Source organism: Cynoglossus semilaevis, chromosome W, assembly GCF_000523025.1.
Source record: "Cynoglossus semilaevis isolate Cse_v1.0 chromosome W, Cse_v1.0, whole genome shotgun sequence".
NCBI lineage: Eukaryota > Metazoa > Chordata > Actinopteri > Pleuronectiformes > Cynoglossidae > Cynoglossus > Cynoglossus semilaevis.
In genome coordinates this window covers 5,664,406-5,684,013 of record NC_024327.1, presented here as the reverse complement: position 1 = coordinate 5,684,013, position 19,608 = coordinate 5,664,406, and the positions used below count along the sequence as shown (strand labels likewise).

Below are 19,608 nucleotides of genomic sequence, written 5' to 3'. Positions count from 1 at the left end.
GATGTGCCATCCTGGATGAGCTGCACTACCTGAGCCACTTGTGTTGGTTGTAACCTCCGTCTCATGCTACCACTAGAATGAAAGCACCGCATTCAAAAGTGACCAAAACATTAGCCAGAAAGCATAGGAACTGAGAAGTGGTCTGTGGTCACCAGCTGCAGAACCACTCCTTTATTGGGGGTCTCTTGCTAATTGCCTATAATTTCCACCTGTTGTCTATTCCATTTGCACAACAGCATGTGAAATTGATTGTCAATAAGTGTTGCTTCCTAAGTGGACAGTTTGATTTCACAGAAGTGTGATTGACTTGGAGTTACAGTGTGTTGTTTAAGTGTTCCCTTTATTTTTTTGAGCAGTGTATATGCTTTATATTTTTGTTGTAAATAAAATGCAAGTATGTGTATAAAACCACATTTGTTGTAATGTTTTAAAATGATAATTTTGGGTGTACAGACCCTTCACGCTTCTCAACAATGATGACTATGACTGTCCAGACTTGGGTGGGAGTTTTTGACCTACAACCATAGAAAGAAATTGAAAAAAAATACACACACGCGCACACACACACACACACACACCACTCAGCTCCACCATGGCTGCATCCTCTTCTGTATATGCACCCTACACTATGTGTAGAGCTGCTGTTCCCTCCTTCAGCAGTGCATCTGTGTCAGCAGCTGAACTTTCTGCCGGCCTGCCTTGTCATCTGGGGTCTCAGTTGGAGCAGGCTGTGATGGGTTTCTCCAGGTCCAGAGGAACCGAGCTGAGGTGGAGGCTGCCGTAGCAGCTCTTGCAGACGCGGCTAGGCTCGAACAGCTGCTGACTTGGCACTGGAATCTTCTGGTCACAACAGCTGGCACAGAAGACGTTACCACAGTTCCTGCAGGAGGACATAAGACCATCAGTGCTGCGGCTTCGTTACGCTTAAACACTAAATCATTTGTGGGCCAGTTTACATTCAAATCAACGGACATTTGACTCCTAGTGCATATTAACTGCTGGTGTCGCAATTCTCTTTTTCACCTACAAAAGGTGACACTATGACACCTTCACTCTGTGTTTCCGTATCAGACATTAAGTGCCAATCATCTTCATCTGTGTGAAGTGCTGCAACCCAACTTTTTCTTAGGGCAGTGAGGCATCACTGGTGTTCCAGGCATTGACAGTTTGAGGCCTTTGGGACTGATCTTCTCAAAATCATTAATTGTTTGGTCCCTTGAATGATTTTTCTGTTTCAGTTTCCTAGAGGATTTCTCTAAACACAGAGTTAGCAGAGGTGTTTGAACACAGATTTCCACCGGTGGACATGTGGTCACACTGAAAGCTGCAAAAATCCATGCTGTGATTTACTGTATATGTAAGGCCATGCCCATACTTCAGTGAATAACCAATACAAATGCAAAAACGCAGTAACTGAGTTAAATTATCGGTTATTACAACAAAAAAAAAAGCAAATATTTGATTCTTTCTAAATTCTCCTGCTGTCCACAACAGCCATTCGAAGGAGGGACATTCAGGACCATGCTGCTGTGATGCTGGGTGGAGTGATGCACAGAGCTGGGGCAACATGCTGCCAGGACTTATATGAAGGATATTGAAAGTAAAGTGTTGACATCGGAGGAGAGTAGAGAGTAAAATAAATATATAGATAAATTCTTATACTGATATTTAGTGGTACGTTTATTTAGACATAGATAGAGGACTATCTAGCGGCACCCTGCTCACAGTGTCCACCACTACAAAAGAATGAATGAAAACGCAGTTTAGTGAATGCATTAAAAAAAACAGATTTCCATTCAATTTGAGCTGACACCTAAAACACATTAAAGGGGAACCAGCAGACCATGGGTGGTGGGTTGTATGCCAAGGGAAAGAAAGACATGGTAAGGCTAGGGGTGGAGGGCAGGTGCTTGTGGGGGTGGGGAGGGTGGTGGTGAGGAGCCAGATCTCACCAGAGCTCCTGGACAGGCTCTTTGCCGCTGTAGAGGAGGAGAGGGGCAGAGAATGGATAAGAACTGTCTGAACAATGAAAATAAAAATAAAAACAAACAGTAACAAAATCTTTGTTGACCACTAGTGTTTCATACGTATACAACAACATTATAAAAGTTTAAATCTAATTTAAAAAGGTTTAAAATGTCTGCATTCTTACACTGGTGTATACTATGACGGAATCAACATAAGCCCAAATCGCAAATATAAATATAAGACAGCTGTGAAATGAATAAACCACAGAATAAAGTAGCAGTTGAAAGAATGAGAAAACTATAAAAAAATTATGAAAAGTAAAATTATTGTCTAGGCCAATATATTTTACTGTAGTAATATTTTAACTGATAACTTAAGCTAACCTCTGACTGGTCAGTGCTTGGTCTGGTTCTTTCTTCCATGCTTTATATGGTATAAAAGTTCAAACCAAAACAATCAAGTAAAAGTAAAATCTAGGCTACTTCACACTGGCTACATGCACATGAAGAACGAACTCATGAATCTGAGGACTTGTTTCTAACAGTGATCAGCCTCATGTTCCTCACTTTTTACCTGCAGTGATGTTTCCTGGTGGCGAGCCAGAACCTGCTATCACAGCCATAACACTGAGCTGCTAAATGGTCAGGGTACCAGCGAGTGACCTGCAATGGAACAGACCCTATTTTGAGAGCTTTGTTCCTTTTGTCCTCAACAATGTTGTACAATAAGTTCATCTGCTGACCTCAGTGTTCTGCTTGTCCACCTGCTCCCTGCTTGCCACCGAGAAGAGCTCTGTGCTGCAGTGCGATAAACAGTTGGGGTCCAGGTTGTACTCAGAGTCTGTCATTGAGGTCTTCATGTAGAGAAAAAGAAAAAATCAGCTCATACTTCCAGAAACAAGATACGTCAGTTTAATATTCTATTTGTCCACATCTTACCATTTCGTCTCCCATGTCACCGTTGATTCTTTGAGAGCCTGTGTTTTGCTGCATCTCAAGGCGGCTCCATAGCTCCTGCACCTGTTTCTTCAGAGTATCCACCTCCATCTGGTGCCCTGCCTCAATCTGCCTTAGTCTCTGCTGAATGGCATCAGTATGCAGTGTCAACCCATCATCATCCAGGTGATTGCGTGAAGGCTGTTCAGGACTCATGGCGGCCTGGCTCATCATGGTGTGGCACCAGTGATGTTGGGAGCAACTGCCCCATTGATGGAGAATGAGTGAGTTACAGCTCGCCAGGGACAGCTGTCCGTTTCCTGCAGGCCAATGAGGAGCTCCCCCGGGTTCACCTTCAGAGTTTTCTCCATTACAAAGGCCATCCCTGTCGAGGTCAATACTTGCAGACTGAAAGGCACCAACTGGGGGTCTCTTGGTGCCCCCGTTTAAAGTTATGCCTAAGCTGCGCTCACTTGTGTCTATTGCCCTCTCTCTCCTAGAGCAGGGCGGCCGACTCCTGCCGTCAATGCAGGGAGGTCGGCTCAATAGACTGGGAGGCTGTATGGCGTGCTCCAACCTGCTGCATGCTTCTTCAGTTAAAGTCTCTGTGGAGCTCTCCAAAACTGAAACTCTCTTATCCACTGGCTCACAGATGCCCTGGTCAGGTTCACAGTCAGGACACATCTCCTCCTGGTCCTGACCCAGCCCTTCAGGCGGCCTGTCCACAAAACCATTAGTTATAGTTCTGTGAGCTGCAGGCTGCTCGTGCTCAGGTGAATCGGACTCACTAGGTCCATGTGTTACCTCCTCTTCCATGCTGGAGTTCTCACCAGCTTGTGTCACCACTTCCTCTGGTGTCTGAGTCACATGGCCTGTTTGATTATCAGGTTTCTCAGCTCTTTCTGAGACCAAAGGAGGGAGAATATAAGCTTCCTTGTCCTTTGCACCATCTGTGAGGTCACTTTCTGGACAATGACCATTAAGAACTGACTCGGTCAGAATCTCAGATGCATTGACTTTAGTAGATTCCTGTTCCTCTCCAACTTTCTCATCTCTTCCGGACTCTTTGTCAACAGCGGTTACAACATCAGCAGCAGTAACACTGTCTTCTCTCTGATCTGCTGCCACCTCCTTTTTTGTGGCTTCCTGAAGAATGTTCTGCATTTGGCCCTCAGCCACACCTACTGCCACAGACAGCTCTGCTTCATCTCCCAAGGACTCAGGGCTCACGGAGGCATCGTGTTCCTGTTCTGTATGCGCCTACTGCCACAGACAGCTCTGCTTCCTCTTCTTCCTCTCCCAATGACTCAGGGCTCAAAGAGGCTTTGTGTTCCAATTCTGTGTTTGAGCTCTTTTGCTCCAGGCTCTCGTCCAGTTCAGAGTCCACCATGTCTGTGTACAGTCCTGCGCCATTAGACAGCGGCTCCTGATCCTGGTTCCCCTCTCCATCAGGCCCCACTGCAATATTTATTTCCAGAGAGCGCCGGTGGTCCTGCCACTTCTCATTTAGGTTCGGGTCACTGGAGCGACGGTTCGGAGCCATGGATTGTCCTAACTCACAGGCACTGGGCAAGCTGTCAAAGGAGCGAGTTTTTGTATATCTGTGAAAGAATCAAAGCAGAATGAACAGGATAAACTGTATTTGAAATGCACAGAGACCCAACTTAGTTACATTAAATGTTGCGCTTTCAATCTATGTTTCATGTTAGTCTTAAGCACACAAGAAACAAGAGCAAAGCATTGGGACAAACAGATTTCACGACAACGTTACAACAAAGTTTGAGATGAACAAGAGAATAAAATTATATGTATGACAGAAGACTGGAACACAGCAAAGCATCTAAGCAGATGAGTTGAAAAGCCAGGCGTCACCAGCTGTAGGCGTCCTCCAACCTGTGATTGTCTTGCATGTGGAATGAAGAATGGGTGCTCAGGTGAGACACATCAGGCTAACCTGGCCAGTGGAGTGTCCTGTGGGTTGGCACCCGGCACAGGGTAGGGGGCACAGGAATCATCTGAGAGAGTGGTGGGGGAAGAGCTGGGCAGATAGACAGCTGACCAAAGCATCAGGTTGCGCACGTGGCAGACTGGGTGGAGAACCTGCAAAAAACAGACTTTAGTCATTCTCATTTAGAATACACTCAAATACAGTAGTAAGTTCTTTTACCCACTAAATGAGACAAGAATTAAATAGTTTGAAATGCATTTGCATTCCCTTTAGGCTTGCTATATTATATTATAATTTGTAAAAGCAGGAACATACTGAACATGTACATCAAATGACAAGCTGGATCAGGAACCTAACATGGATATCTGCATGTTAGCAAATGATTACAGAGACTGCCAAATGCTTTACTCAGTGAGGTATTTCTCCTCCAAACATTCTAATGTTAAAATTTGAATTTAGAACTTGGAATTAAAACAACTTTATTTATGTTCTCCTGTTTAATCCCAACAAGTGAGGTGGGGTACAGTTACCAGTTCCTCACAGGGCCACACACATAAAATCGACCCTTCACACTCATATTCCTATGACCAAATAAACCCAATGTCCAAACTGCATGGTTTGGATTGTGAAAGGAAACTGAAGTACCGTATTTTTCGGACCATAAGGCGCACCGGGTTATAAGGCGCACTAAGCGAAACAAAACAAGCCCGGATCCCTCTCGTCTTTATCCGAGTCAGTCTTGTTGCTGTTAATTAGTTGTTCAGTGATGATGCCGGCCTTCGTGAAACATTTGAGACCAATGCCTTAGCCCAGGCATCCACGATCCATTAGCAGAGAGTGGCGTAACTCGCACGGCATTGCCTCCCTGTCTTGGTGAATGTGTGTTTGCCTTCTGTTATTCAATGCTCCCACGCAGCTCGAAATTTAACTTTGAACACCCTGTTAATACTAACATTTAACGGTTGGAATTCTTTGGTTAATCCACTCGGAATGATGGCAAGCCCCGAATTAGTTTGCTTCACTTGGGTTTTGACAATATCGGTGAGATGGGCGCTCATGGAGTCGCAGATTAGGGGGTGTTGGTACGGTGCAGTGTGATTTGGGTGGCGGTCGTGGAGACTGCTGCCCCCGCGACCAGGTAACGGATAAGCGGATGAAAATGGATGGATGGACTTGTGAAGATTTCAGTTTGTTTTTCAATTGCCAATGTTTCAGAAACAGCAGACGTACGGTTTCCGAGTGTGAGGAGTACAGCATGTTTCTCAGCGTGCGGTTGGCCGGTCTCAACAGTGACCAGACAGAGCAGGTCCTCTCCTGGACATGTCGATCCTCCCTCTCTTTGCCACTGTTGCACAAAAAAGTGCCAAAAAGACAGGAGTAGGTGTGCTGAACTAGCTTCACCTGTGCAATCACACAGACACACACACACAAGAAAACATGTAAACACATGTGCAGACAAAAAAACAAACAAAATAATTTTGAGGAACACTCCCAAACTTCACTTATTGGTATCACAGCCTGAAAATCATCATGACAACATGATTTCTTTCCACGTAAACATGTCTTTAGTGTCTAATCTTAGGATCTTAAAGGAGAACTTAATAATGGTGTTTAATTTTCGCCACTGTTACTCACCAGAAAAGCCTCATTAAACTCAAAGGAACAGGGAAACTGCCTCTGAAGCTGGTGAACAGAGTCCAGCCACTGTAGGAAGACAGGGCAGCGCTCGTTCAGATCTTCAGAGCTTTCTCCATGGCCACAGCGGTCTGCAAACTTGTGACCAAAGTCCAACCAATCGGTTTCCACCAAAACCTGAAAGCCCTGCGCAAAGATGGCACAGGTGATTACAAGCTAAACCTTAGTTCATTCTATTGTAGTTTTGCATTTTATTAGTCCTTTTTACTGCACTGCAAACAAAGTTTGTCTCATTACTTTCTCTTTACCTCAACAGTGCGGTAATACGGGTCTAGCAGTAGTTTGGACAAAGCAACGATTTGAGGTGTGCGGTCCCAGCCGTCAGAGCAGTGCACCAGGACAGGTCTGTGGTCTCGATCTACTGCATTGACCACAAGCAGTGCTGCCTTTAGCAGCAGAGACAGATGCTGCAGCCACTTAGTGCTCTCCAGTGCAGAAAGCCAGCTAAACGCAAAAATATAAAAATCATCAGACAACCTTATATTCATTTAACAATTAGTTCATAAATATGTAACCAACAGTTACTGGAACAGATTTTCCCCAGAAACCACTTTCATCAAGAATCCAACAGACTCAAAAGAAAACACAACAAATTGCATTACCTAGTACTCCTTGCACAAAGCAGTTACTGATGACTCCTGATATAAAATGAAATCATGGCGGTTTGCTAATAATAGTACAATAAAACAAAAGTTGGCAGTGGATACAAATAAGTTAGCATATTAGCACTTATAAATAAAGAAACTACCCTGAATGTCCATCAGGCCACAGAACATCATCTGATAGAACTGTCTTTAGTTCGTCCTCTGGATAGTACAGTGGTATGAAAAAGTTTGGGCAGCCCTGATCATTTTCAAGATTTTCCTTTATGGATCATTGGTTGTTCGGAACAGCAATTTCAATTAAATATATAGCAAACAAACACAGTGACATTTAAGAAGTGAAATGAAGTTTATAGGATTTACAGAAAGTGTGCAATAATTACTTAAACAAAAGTAGGCAGGTGCATAAATTTGGGCACCCCAACAGAAAAATTACATCAATATTTAGTAGATCCTCCTTTTGCAGAAATAACAGCCTCCTCTTCCAATGAGGGTCTGGATTCTGGTTGAAGGTATTTTTGACCATTCTTCTTTACAAAACATCTCCAGTTCAGTCAGGTTTGATGGTTTCTGAGCATGGACAGCCCGCTTTAAAACAGACCACAGATTTTCAATGATATTCAGGTCTGGGGACTGAGATGGCCATTCCAGAACATTGTACTTGTTCCTCTGCATGAATACTTTGGTAGAATTTGAGCGGGGTTTAGGGTCGTTGTCTTGTTGAAGTATCCAGCCCCGGCGCAACTTCAACTTTGTCACTGATTCTTGAACATTGTTCGCAAGACTTTGCTGATACTGACTGGAATCCATGCGACCTTCAACTTTAACAAGATTGCCAGTACCTGCACTGGCCACACAGCCCCACAGCATGATGGAACGACCATCAAATTTAACTGAGGGTAGCAAGTGTTTGTCTTGGAATGCTGTGTTCTTCTTCCGCCATGCATACCGCCCCTTGTTATGTCCAAATAACTCAATTTTAGTTTCATCAGTCCTCAGCACCTTATTCCAAAATGAAGCCGGCTTGTCCAAATGTGCTTTAGCATACCTCAAGCGACTCTTTTTGTGGCATGGGTGCAGAAAAGGCTTCTGCCGCATTACTCTCCCATACAGCATGTCCTTGTGCAAAGTGCACTGAATAGTTGAACAATGCACAGTGACACCATCTGCAGCAAGATCATGTTGTAGGTCTTTGGAGCTGGTCTGTGGGTTGAGTTTGACTGTTCTCACCATCCTTCGCCTCTGCTTATCTGAGGTTTTCCACTACGGGCCTTAACTAGAACTGTGCCTGTGGTCTTCCATTTCCTCACTATGTTCCTCACAGTGGAAACTGACAGCTGAAATCTCTGAGCTAGCTTTTTGTATCCTTCCCCTAAACCATGATGTTGAACAATCTTTGTTTTCAGGTCATTTGACAGTTGTTTTGAGGCTCCCATGTTGCCAGTCTTCAGAGAAGATGCAAACAGGAGAACACCTTGTGGAAACTGGCCACCTTAAATACCCTTTCTCATGATTGGCTTCACCTGTGTATGTAGGTCAAGGGTCAATGAGCTTACCAAACAAATTTTGTGTTCCAATAATAGTGCTAAAGGTATTCAAATCAATAAAACAACAAGGGTGCCCAAATTTATGCACCTGCCTACTTTTACTTACTTAAGTAATTATTGCACACTTTCTGTAAATCCTATAAACTTCATTTCACTTCTTAAATATCGCTGTGTTTTATGTGTTCTATGATATATTTAATTGAAATTGCTGTTCCAAACAACCAATGATCCATAAAGGAAAATCTTGAAAATGATCAGGGGTGCCCACTGTTTGCATTCATGCCTGCCCAGCATTGTTACTTTATGGTTTTATAAACAATTTATAAAATGGGAATAGAAGTTTAGGATTAATGAAGTGATGTAAGGAGACCATCACCTTACAAACCCCGTCTGGGGTCCGTTACGGTGATCTTCATGTAACAATTTAACACAGCACACAATTTTACAACAGCAAAGCACCAGAGATTTGCATTTAATAGTTTGAGCCAGCACAGCTGTGAAGTTATGAGGGGAGGAGGATGAAGGCACTGCTGGAGGCACAGAAGGAATAAAAAACATACTTGGCTGGATCAGGCATCTGGGTGCAGAGGAAACTTAGAGATTGGAAACTCTTGCGGATCGAGTGAATGTTGGCCATGCCCATAAACACCACCTCACAATTGGGATAGTATTCTGTAAAAGGACCAAATCAATAGTATTAACAATAATTTGTAACATTAGAAAAAAAGTAAAAGGTAATGAGCCCCAGATTACATTAGCCTGAATGTCAGTGTGTTTATTTATACAGTATGTAAAGACATATGGCAAATTTGATGCACCTCCTATAAACAACTTTGTGCACTTGTAAGCTTGACCATGCAAACCTAGCCTATTTGAAGGGATAGCTATGTAGTACAATACAAAAGTGTCAGGTACAGATGTGATTTAAAAAATTGGACTGTCATACACAAAACTAAATGCATATTAAATTAGAGAAGACCTGAATCATATGATCAAAAGTATAACATTTTTTATATTAAATTAAACTTTCGTTTAGGCCTAGTTGCTTTAATAACAGGTACAGCTCTTCAGATTTCACCTGACAACCACAGTTTGGTTACATTTGTCCATTTTTTATACAGTATATGCCTTCTTTGGTAGGCTGTACCTGGACATTCACAGCCTCCCCCCTTGGCCCTGTTTGCAACAGCGGCAGCATAAGACCTGGCATCCAAAATAAGTAACTTGTGAGGCTGGATGACCAGTGTCTCCACCTCAGTGCTGTTGGTCATGGAGGACTCTGATACAAACACAAGACAAGACAAAGATGGTAAAATTCATTCATGGATGGATGGTTTTGACAAATGTTACTGTTAGAGGTTTAAAAAAACACAAAGCCTCATGTAAATGCCACTCAGACTAATTAATCACAGGCAATTGTTTGACATCAATAGTTAGTGAAAACTCAATGAACCTCATACAGGTCACAACACATCGGCTTGCACAAAACTGTCTGCTGCAACCTAGTGCAGATGACAAAACATTGGTATGAAAAACAATTTGTTCACGTGAGCGTGAAGGCAGGTGTGTGCGTGTGTTTGTGTGTATGGGTGTTGGGTGGGTTGGGGTAATGAGCTCTCACCAAATTCTGTGTCAGGCAGATCTGAGCCATTGGTGTAGCTGCTGTTCTGGACATGTTTGTGGGGACTACTGTTGACGGCACAGGCCTTGGCGATGGACTGGACCAGATGCTCGTCATCTGCATTCCTCCAGCCCCACCAGCTGACCTCAGGTTGGCCACAGCGGGCGATGACAGCCCCTGTGCTGATGTGCCTGTATGATGAGTGGGTCGGGAGGCAGATATATAGTCACTCTGTTCACAGCCACAAGTTGGTCCTTCAGTGACATAATCTTACAGCTACTTCTTTTGTTGGCACTGCTATTGGTGCAGTTAGAATGTTTTTAACTTTTTACTAGCGAGCTGGTGCATCATTATTTTATGTAAACCTAAATCTGTAGATGTAATCTTTGTTGAACAACATTTATCTTACATTTCTATACAAAATTAGCTCTCATTACAAAGCAAATTGTAGCCTTCGTGTGAGAGAACTTTTTTTAAAAAAAAAAAATCATCCCTGGAAGCATTGTATTGGGGAAATAAAACAACCACATTTTCGAAAGTTAAGTCTGTAGTATTGTTAGATTTCAATGGTTTTCACATTTGAGTCTGAAAGCAGGAAGCTGCCAAGACACCAGAGGCCTTCCCAAGCACACACACTCACATAGCCTCACACATTCAAAGAGAATTTCTCCTAAATTCTCTTCACACCAACTCTCCAGGTGACTCCCTGTTGTTCCAAAACACCTCTACTCCCTGGGAACAATGGGAGACGCCCAATCCATATCCTTACAGGGAACCCCAGATCCATCCACTCCTTTTGATCCACATAACCCCCTGTTGTTGGCGGACCCCAAGGCTCCGTCCACTTCCTTGTAATAACACCTTGCTCAGTGACAAAAGCTTCATAAACATGTCCTCCAACACTGCTGAATCATGGAGCAGCAGCACCACGTAGTGGCGACTGCAGACACAACAATTGTCAGCTACCAGGACAATAACAATAATATGATTGGCCACAAGAGTCCTAACCTCTTCCATTGGCCTACAACATTTAAATAACCCAGGAAGTTGAAAGCCACTCCCTCCAAACAGGTATAAAAGTGCACATCTCTGATGATGCATTGGACTGATTATACCAATAATCTTTCAACTGGTGCCATGACCCAGATCAAAACATAGCAAGAATCTTTCAGTATGGATGGTGGTGACACTTTATGAACAGAAGTAAATCAGGAAAAACTGCCCAGAGAAAACTAACTTTAGATAGTTAGATCAACTTGTTCAATACAATTCAAAAACAATGATCAAAAAATGATTGTATTCGTCAGTCGGGGGTGGTAAAACAGCTAGGCCGCCGATTGGTAGAGCTGAGGGAGGAAAAAAAAAACACCAACCTATAAACCACAGCAGGAAACCTCTTCCAGGAGCGGAAGGCTGCCACATTTTCCAACTCCTTGTCAGTGATACAGGCTGGCACCAAGAGCTGCTGAGGATAGCTGGGGCAAAGTCTTGCAGAGCAGAGAAATAGTACAGAAAGAGTAGCATGTTAACACAACAAGAAAAGATAGATAGAGAGGGGCAGAGTGAGAGAGAGTGAGAGAAAATGAAAGAGAGGGAGAGAGTGAGTTAGAACCGGGGTGAAATTGGGGGCCAATGGTTCTACAAACTTTCCACAGATATCTAATCCACACAGGCAGAGCACTGAGTGTGTACAATACACACTGTCTAATGGTAGATTGGGATCTACCAGTAGATCTCAAAGGGAGTGCTGGTAGATCCTGAGCAATTACATTTAAAGAAATAAAAAAATTAAAAATGATTAATTTAATTATATTTAACTTCTATTTACTTCTTTTAATCAAAGTAGTAAATATATATTTATAGTTTTCAATGTAGGTAGATCACTTTACCCCAGTCATTTGAAAAGTAGCTCCCAAGCCGAAAAACTGTGGACATCCCTGGTCTAATACATACACATAGACACCCAACACATACACTCCGGGCAATGAAAGCAAAAGGCAGATCCTATTCACATTCAGAGTAATGAAAAATCAACACAGCGGTAGGTCACGTATCCTGCATGAAAATCTGTTTTTACCTGAACTTGCTGTTGATGTCTGACATCCTCCAGGCATTTTGAGTGTCAAAGCTCATCCTCTCCACCTCATTCTTGAACCAGGAGATCACATGTTCACCTTCAGAGAGAGCAGAGATCCTGATAAGATGACAGTGATGCAGAGCTGGGACTCTGTGGGGCTACACAGAGTCTAGTACCATACCTGGTCTGCACAGCTCGCCGTGCTGCTCCTTCTCACCAGCATACACCTCCATGCACCAGGCGTGAAAGGCGAAGGAGAAGAGGTCCTCTAGGCGGGATGGGGGGCGGACCACAACACTGAGGCGTTTTAGCCATTCCTGACACTGCTCAAATGTGGAAAACTGACACCTGAAAATGCAACAAAAAAACAAAAATGTGTTAAACTTGAAATATTATAATGCTGAGTGGCTGTAGAAACTTGCTTGAATACCCGAGAGTTAAATAAATACCTGTCTAATTGTAAGCACTAAAGTATGACACACATTTCCTGAAATTACATACTTTGAGATAGGTGGCAACTCCACAATCTGACATGACACACACCAAATATAATCTATATCCTCAATATCCTCCACCACAACAGCGTACTACTGGAATATTTATGTTTTTTGTGGATGTTAAAAAAAAAAAAAAAAAAAAAAAAAAAAGTGTGAACCAAGTTTCTGCGCTTTCTGAACTTGGGTGTCGGACGTACCTGACTACTTTGCAGTCCTTACAAGTAAGATGAAGCTGGAACATATCCCTGCATTCCACACTTTCTATAAGCTGAAGGGGAACCTTCAAAGAAAACAGAAGACAGATTATTTCCACAAACATACAGAAATCATGAATCTACAGTAGCACCCATATGCTTAGTTTTAATATTATACATATTAACTGACACAAAATATTGTATTACATAGTAAAATATTATCTATTTGTTGACCCCAAAATAGGGAGAATTGTTCAGCGTTTGCATCCTGATTGGATAATCAGTTATGAGTAAGCTGTAAAAACTGAATTGCTTTAAAAAAAGATTATGGCAATTTTATTTTGCAGATGTAGCTTCAACAACACTGCAAACAAACCCATGCAGTCAGTAGATTGAGTGAGACATACTGAGTGAAAACCAGTGTTGTTAAAGTAAATAATGTTAGCTTAAAACTAAAGGGAACGTCATGCATATAATTTGTTTCATGAACTGTTATACTACAATGTTGATCCATGTATTAATTTTAATTGAAATGTATCCAAATCCTTAATTTACACTTACTGTTCTACGTCCCCCATAATGAACAATATAAACAAGTGCTGGTAAATTACAGCACGTACATAAAGTCAGCAGTAATGTTAGAGAGACCATGTTGTTTATTTCCTCTGAGCTGAAGCAGGAACAGTTTAGGCTGCAGATGACGAAGAGACAAAAGCTCAGCAGCTCTGAGTCTGTTACCTCCAAAGAGACCAGTCAGATCAATTCATGTGCAATAAAGTAATGTAATATAATGTAGTGATTGATGCTACATTTATCACTGTTACACTAGAGCAGAGAGACAATGGTTAATTGAGGCAGTGAATCTATGTCTTCCTTGGTTTTGTTTGTAGCGCAGGTGGCTAATAAACACTTGTTTTAGCATTGTTGATCTAACGTTGAATGATCTTATGTTGGTCTTTCACAACTACAGTCGTGGTTGAGAAAACATGGACAACAAGAAATGTAGCTGCAAGCTGAACATTCTAAAAACACCTGGCCACATCGTTGTACCAGGGGGTATAAAACAAAACTTTGTTGGGACAAAATTGTCCCTGAAGTATACTTTCTGAAAGTATAGTGAAGTAAGATGAAATTATTGATTTTTCTTATACCAATGTCATGGAACATCACAGGATTTAACCAATGGGTTTAATAGAGAGTGGATGCATTTAATGGTATAGGAAGCTTGAACTGTGGAATAATATAAAAGAGAAAGTAATGGAACCAGAATTAAGTTAATTTTTTTCATCTTTGGGTATCTGTGCCAGTTGAATTAAATGATAATGAAGGTAGTAAGAAAATTTTAAGTCATTAGTGGCATCAGGATAAAATGTGATTTCACAGAAAGTTTGTGCAGACAACACTGCAGTGGTACGACTTTACCAGGTGAGACATATGAAGGACTTTTTTAATTACTGAACTTAGATAGGGCACTTGATTTCCACGTAATACTGTAAGTTTGATTATTTTCATATATTTATTCGAACCAATTGTTGTATTTCTTGCCATGCATAGATTTTTTTACTTAACCTCCCCAAATTATATCTTACATTTGCTTATGGTAACACAAAAAACCCCAAGTAAAATATATCATAGAGCTTACATCTAAACTTCTTCCTCTTTTGCCCAGACAACTGTCTTATCTTTGATCAAACATCATACAAAGAGAAAACAATACAGACGTCATGTGCTATGACTTCAACATAAGAGGAAAATAAATCAACAGTAACCACTGTTGAGAAGCTTAAGTTTGTTTTTTTTTCACTACATACTTTTTTTCCAATCACAATGACTTAAGTCCAGCACCTACTGTTAGGCAGACGGGTACAAACAACAGATATTCAGATATATCATTTACAGTGAATCACTCCACACCGTGCAGATCTGCTGATACTCACTGAAACCTCGCAAACAACAACTCTATCCAAAAAAAAGGAGAGACAGTCACAGAGATGCATAATAATGTGCGACAATTTTCAGTCTCTGAGAAGGATGAATACATTCCGGATGTTCCAGCTGCCACAAATGGATTCCTGACTTAATCTACATTCCTAATCTGGCTGCCATCAACATTCCGGGGCTGGCTGTTAACAGACTCTCAATCTGTGTGTTTTGTGTTAAGATGGCGCTGATGCTGATGGCAGCAGCCTTCTGGTCGCTCTGCAGCATACAGAGTCAGTGCCCTGCCCCCTCTGGGCAAGTCTGACCATAACCTGGTTCACGTCCAGCCACAGTACACCCCTTTGGTCCAAAGGCAGCCGATTGTCAAACGCTTCATCGGGAGATGGACTCCTGAAGCTGAGGATGAACTGAGAGACTGCCTTGACAGCACAGACTGGGATGTACTACTGAGTCCAGATGATGAGGACATCGAGGGAGCTACCCACCGCCTAATTATCTCAATTTCTGTATGGATGTGGTTGCCCCTGCAAAGACTGTACGGTGTTACCCTAATAACAATCCATGAGTAACACAGGAAGTGAAAGCTGTCCTCAACAGGATGGCGGTGCATAGATGCGCATCGGCTTCTCGTGCTCCCGACGTCGAGTACTTTTTAAGTGCCTTTTCAGTTGCTTCCGAGGCCAACTCTAACCGTTTTGCTTGTGTAAACAAGCGTCTAAGTTACGGCCAAACAGAAATCTTAAATTTAAGGGATGGTCCGGCCACGGGCTCGACGAGCTCAACGACAACAACAACCACAACCATCGGGCTCGGACTCAGGGCCTTGCTGGGCAGACTGCAGCTCCTGAGAACACCGTTCACGGCAGTTCACGGCAGTGTGCGTAAGTGGTGCGCGCGGAAGCAGAAGAGGGGCAAGTGGGGCGGGCTACTGGCTAAGCTAAAGGCTAATGCCGATCCCGTCTCTGTTCCTGTCCAATGTCTGTTCACTGAACAACAAAATGGATCTGCTCCGACTGAGGCTGGAGGTTTATCGTGAGATGAGGAACTGTACAATGCTTTAGCTAAAAGACTGGATGCCGGATCCAGCTTTCCACATCGATGGTCGTCAGGGAAAACCCTTGGAGGCGGACTATGCGTCTATATCAACAATGGTTGGTGTACAAATTGCACAAATGCCAACCACATTATCTCCCACCGGGTTTACGGTGGTGTTTATTGTCGCTGTTCCCGCCGGATCCCGCCGGATGCTAGGGGTGCTAAGGCTAACATAGCGCTAACAGAGCTGCACGCTAACATCAGCTCGCTCCGCATTCTACGTGGTTGCATGGATTTCAATCACGTAAACCTGACAGACACCCTGCCTAAATTCTACCAGCATGTCAACATACCGACATGGGGAGATAACACGCTGGACCTTGTGTACACCAATAGTGAGACGCATACAGAGCCGTCCCCCACCCCGGAGTTTCTCCGACCACATCTCCATCATGCTGGTGCCTGTCTATCGCCCCCTGTTCAGACGCCACGCACCCACACAGAGGACCATCACCGTGTGGCCCAGTGATGCTGCCCCCATGCTGCAGGACTGTTTCCAGCGCACGGACTGGCAGATCTTCAGGGAAGCAGCTGTCCATGAAGGTGGACTTGGAGGACTACACAACTGCTGTCCTTGGATACATAGGTAGGTGTGCAGAGGATGTAACCATCACCCGAACTGTAATCGATTATCCTAACTTGAAACCCTGGCTGAATGCAGAGGTCAGGTCTCTGCTGAAAGCCAGGGATGCTGCTTTCAGGTCCGTTGACAGAGTCGCACTCGGAGCGGCAAGGAGAAAGTTGAACGCCGGTGTGAAGAGGGCCAAAGCCGCATACGCCCAGAAGACCCAGGGTCACTTCTCGTCCAGCGATCCGCGGAGTATGTGGAGGGGAATCAAGTGCATCACAGATTATAACACCAGAGATGCACAATGCCCCCTCTCTTCCCAACGCTCTCAACAGATTCTACGCCCGCTTCAACGATCCGAACATCCCCCCAGCACCAGGCTTACCCCTCCACCAGGAGAAGAGCCGCTTAGTGTGACCGCAGCAGAGGTGAGGAGGACCCTCCAAAGGATCAACCCACATAAAGCTGCTGGTCCCGACAACATCCCTGGGCGGCTGCTAAGGGACTGCGCACACCAGCTGACGGAGGTACTGACAGACATCTTCAATACCTCCCTCCAACAGGCGACAATCCCCACCTCTCTAAAGACTGCCACAATCATCCCTATCCCCAAAGCGTTCACAGTGACAGGCCTGAATGACTATCGGCCGGTAGCCCTCACCCCGATAGTCATGAAGTGCTTCGAAAGACTGGTCATGGCCCGCATTAAGGACTCCATCGATGTCACTGAGGACCCGCACCAGTATGCATACAGGAACAACAGTTCCACAGAGGACGCCATCTCCTCTGTAGTTCACACAACCCTCACCCACTTAGAGGAGAAGGACTCCTATGTACGCTCTACCCTCTGCAACTGGGTCCTGGACTTTCTGTCAGATAGGCCGCAGTCTGTGAGGATCCATCCTTTGGTGCCTGTCGCGGCGGCACTCCCCGAACCTGGTGGTGGACACCAGAGGTAAGGGAGGCCATCAAACAAAAGAAAGAGTCCTATCGAGCCTGGTTGGTTCGGGGGGCTCCTGAGACAGCTGACAGGTACAAGCAGGCCAAGCGGACTGCAGCTCGGGTGTGGGAAAAGTTCAGGGAAACCGTCCGGCTCCTTAGGAAGGGAACGCAGTTTCCCGCCAATACTGTTTACAGTGGATGTGGGGAGCTGTTGTCCTCGACTGGGGATGTTGTCAGGCAGTGGAAGGAATACTTCAAGGAGCTCCTCAATCCCACTGACACGCCTTCCGCAGAGGAAGCAGAGGCTGAGGACCCGGTGGCTAACCCACCCATCTCCTGCACTGAAGTCACCGAGGTGGTCAAGAAGCTACTTGGTGGCAGGGTGCCGGGGGTGGATGAGAGCCGCCCTGAGTACCTCAAGTCTCTGGATGGAGACGGTTTTCAACCACGTCCCCAGTGGTATCCTGTGGGGGGTGCTCCGGGAGTATGGGGTCAGAGGCCCTCTGATAAGGGCTGTACGTTCCCTGTACGACAGGAGCAGAAGCCTGGTTCACTGTGCCTTGTTGTTGCCTTGTTGGCTTCTTTGAGCCAGGACCTGCAGCATGCACTAGGGTGGTTTGCAGCTGAGTATGAAGCCGCTGGGATGAGAATCAGCACTAAAAATGTAATGTTATTAACATTTAAAACAGGTAAAGACATTTTATAGAGAAGGAAGTGAAATAACACTGGGTGTTTTCCTTTAGCACTTGACCCATCATTTTACAACTGTCCTGCTCTCACTGCAACAGGGCAGTCTAACCAAATGGACTAGTCTTCTGTCTGACCCCATTATATCAGCTGAATCATATTTCAGATACTAACCACATTATAAGAATAACAAGTACTGTATTACAACACTGATGTTACCATATTACATGTATACCATCAAGTGTGGTTGCTAATGCACGTTTTTTGTACAAAACAAATGTCAAAACAATTAAACAAATCACTTTTTATTTATAATGAAATGTGTAACTTACACATGCAACTATAAAATTAGAAAAACAATTTCAAATAAACACTAAAACAAATTAATTTGAGACAAAACCTGCTTAAAACATTTTGGTTGTTTTCTCAACAACCAAAATAACTTATTTTGAATCTGCTTTCTCTGGAATTACACTAAACTTTTGCTGGACAAATTAACCTGTAAAGCTAAACTTTTCCCCATTTCTCTTTATCTCTCTGTCCTGTGGGTCTATCTGTGTTTCTTATCTGAGCCACGTAAAGATAGTTCTTTCTCATGGAATCCCTCCAGACACTGTAGTGTAACTCAGGCCTTAGCATGTGCATGTGGCCCATTGCAGACAGCAGGGCAGACAATGTGTTGTGACAGGAAGAGACGCATTTGCACAACTGGTGCTGAAATGCAAACATGAATATGTGGACACATGTCAACCCAGTTTCAGTGCCAGGCATGACTATAATCTTTTTCGTATACTTATGGTCATAAAAAAGAGACCATGATAGTTATATACACATACACTATATTACCAAAAGTATTCGCTCACCTGCCTTGACTCATACTATGAACTGAAGTGCCATCCCATTCTTAACCCAGAGTTCAATATGATGTCGGTCCACCTTTTGCAGCTACTTCAACTCTTCTGGGAAGACTGTCCACAAGGTTGAGGAGAGTGTTTATAGAAATTTTTGACCATTCTTCCAAAAGCGCATTGGTGAGGTCACACACTGATGTCGGTCGAGAAGGCCTGGGCTCTCAGTCTACGCTCTAATTCATCCCAAAGGTGTTCTATGGGTTCCAGGTCAGGACTCTGTGCAGGCCAGTCAATTTCATCCACACCAGACTCTGTCATCCATGTCTTTATGGACCTTGCTTTGTGCACTGGTGCACAGTCATGTTGGAAGAGGGGCCCGCTCCAAACTGTTCCCACAAGGTTGGGAGCATGGAATTGTCCAAAATGTTTTGGTATCCTGA

The 19,608-nt window shown here is 43.8% G+C and overlaps 1 protein-coding gene across 13 annotated transcripts in view; it reads right to left on the bottom strand.

Annotated features, from left to right (window-relative positions):
• Positions 1-80: 80 nt before the first annotated feature.
• The window catches only part of LOC103397032 (myotubularin-related protein 3-like), a 28,610-nt gene continuing 9,082 nt past the window's right edge, over positions 81-19,608 (bottom strand). For 11 of the 13 annotated variants that reach the window (XM_025052860.1, XM_025052866.1, XM_025052871.1 and 8 more), the window contains 17 exons: positions 13,088-13,170; positions 12,575-12,741; positions 12,394-12,490; positions 11,690-11,803; positions 10,317-10,507; positions 9,843-9,974; positions 9,256-9,367; positions 6,795-6,990; positions 6,487-6,672; positions 6,082-6,252; positions 4,858-5,003; positions 4,249-4,504; positions 2,907-4,160; positions 2,711-2,821; positions 2,542-2,630; positions 1,953-1,979; positions 81-880 (listed from right to left, as the gene is read on the bottom strand). In XM_025052860.1, the coding sequence (XP_024908628.1) occupies positions 715-880; positions 1,953-1,979; positions 2,542-2,630; positions 2,711-2,821; positions 2,907-4,160; positions 4,249-4,504; positions 4,858-5,003; positions 6,082-6,252; positions 6,487-6,672; positions 6,795-6,990; positions 9,256-9,367; positions 9,843-9,974; positions 10,317-10,507; positions 11,690-11,803; positions 12,394-12,490; positions 12,575-12,741; positions 13,088-13,170 (3,498 nt within the window). In that variant the 3' untranslated portion in view covers positions 81-714. Of the gene's footprint in view, positions 881-1,843; positions 1,980-2,541; positions 2,631-2,710; positions 2,822-2,906; positions 4,161-4,248; positions 4,505-4,857; positions 5,004-6,081; positions 6,253-6,486; positions 6,673-6,794; positions 6,991-9,255; positions 9,368-9,842; positions 9,975-10,316; positions 10,508-11,689; positions 11,804-12,393; positions 12,491-12,574; positions 12,742-13,087; positions 13,171-19,608 lie in introns of all 13 variants that reach the window. The other 2 variants (XR_003048833.1, XM_025052869.1) reach the window with 2 other exon arrangements.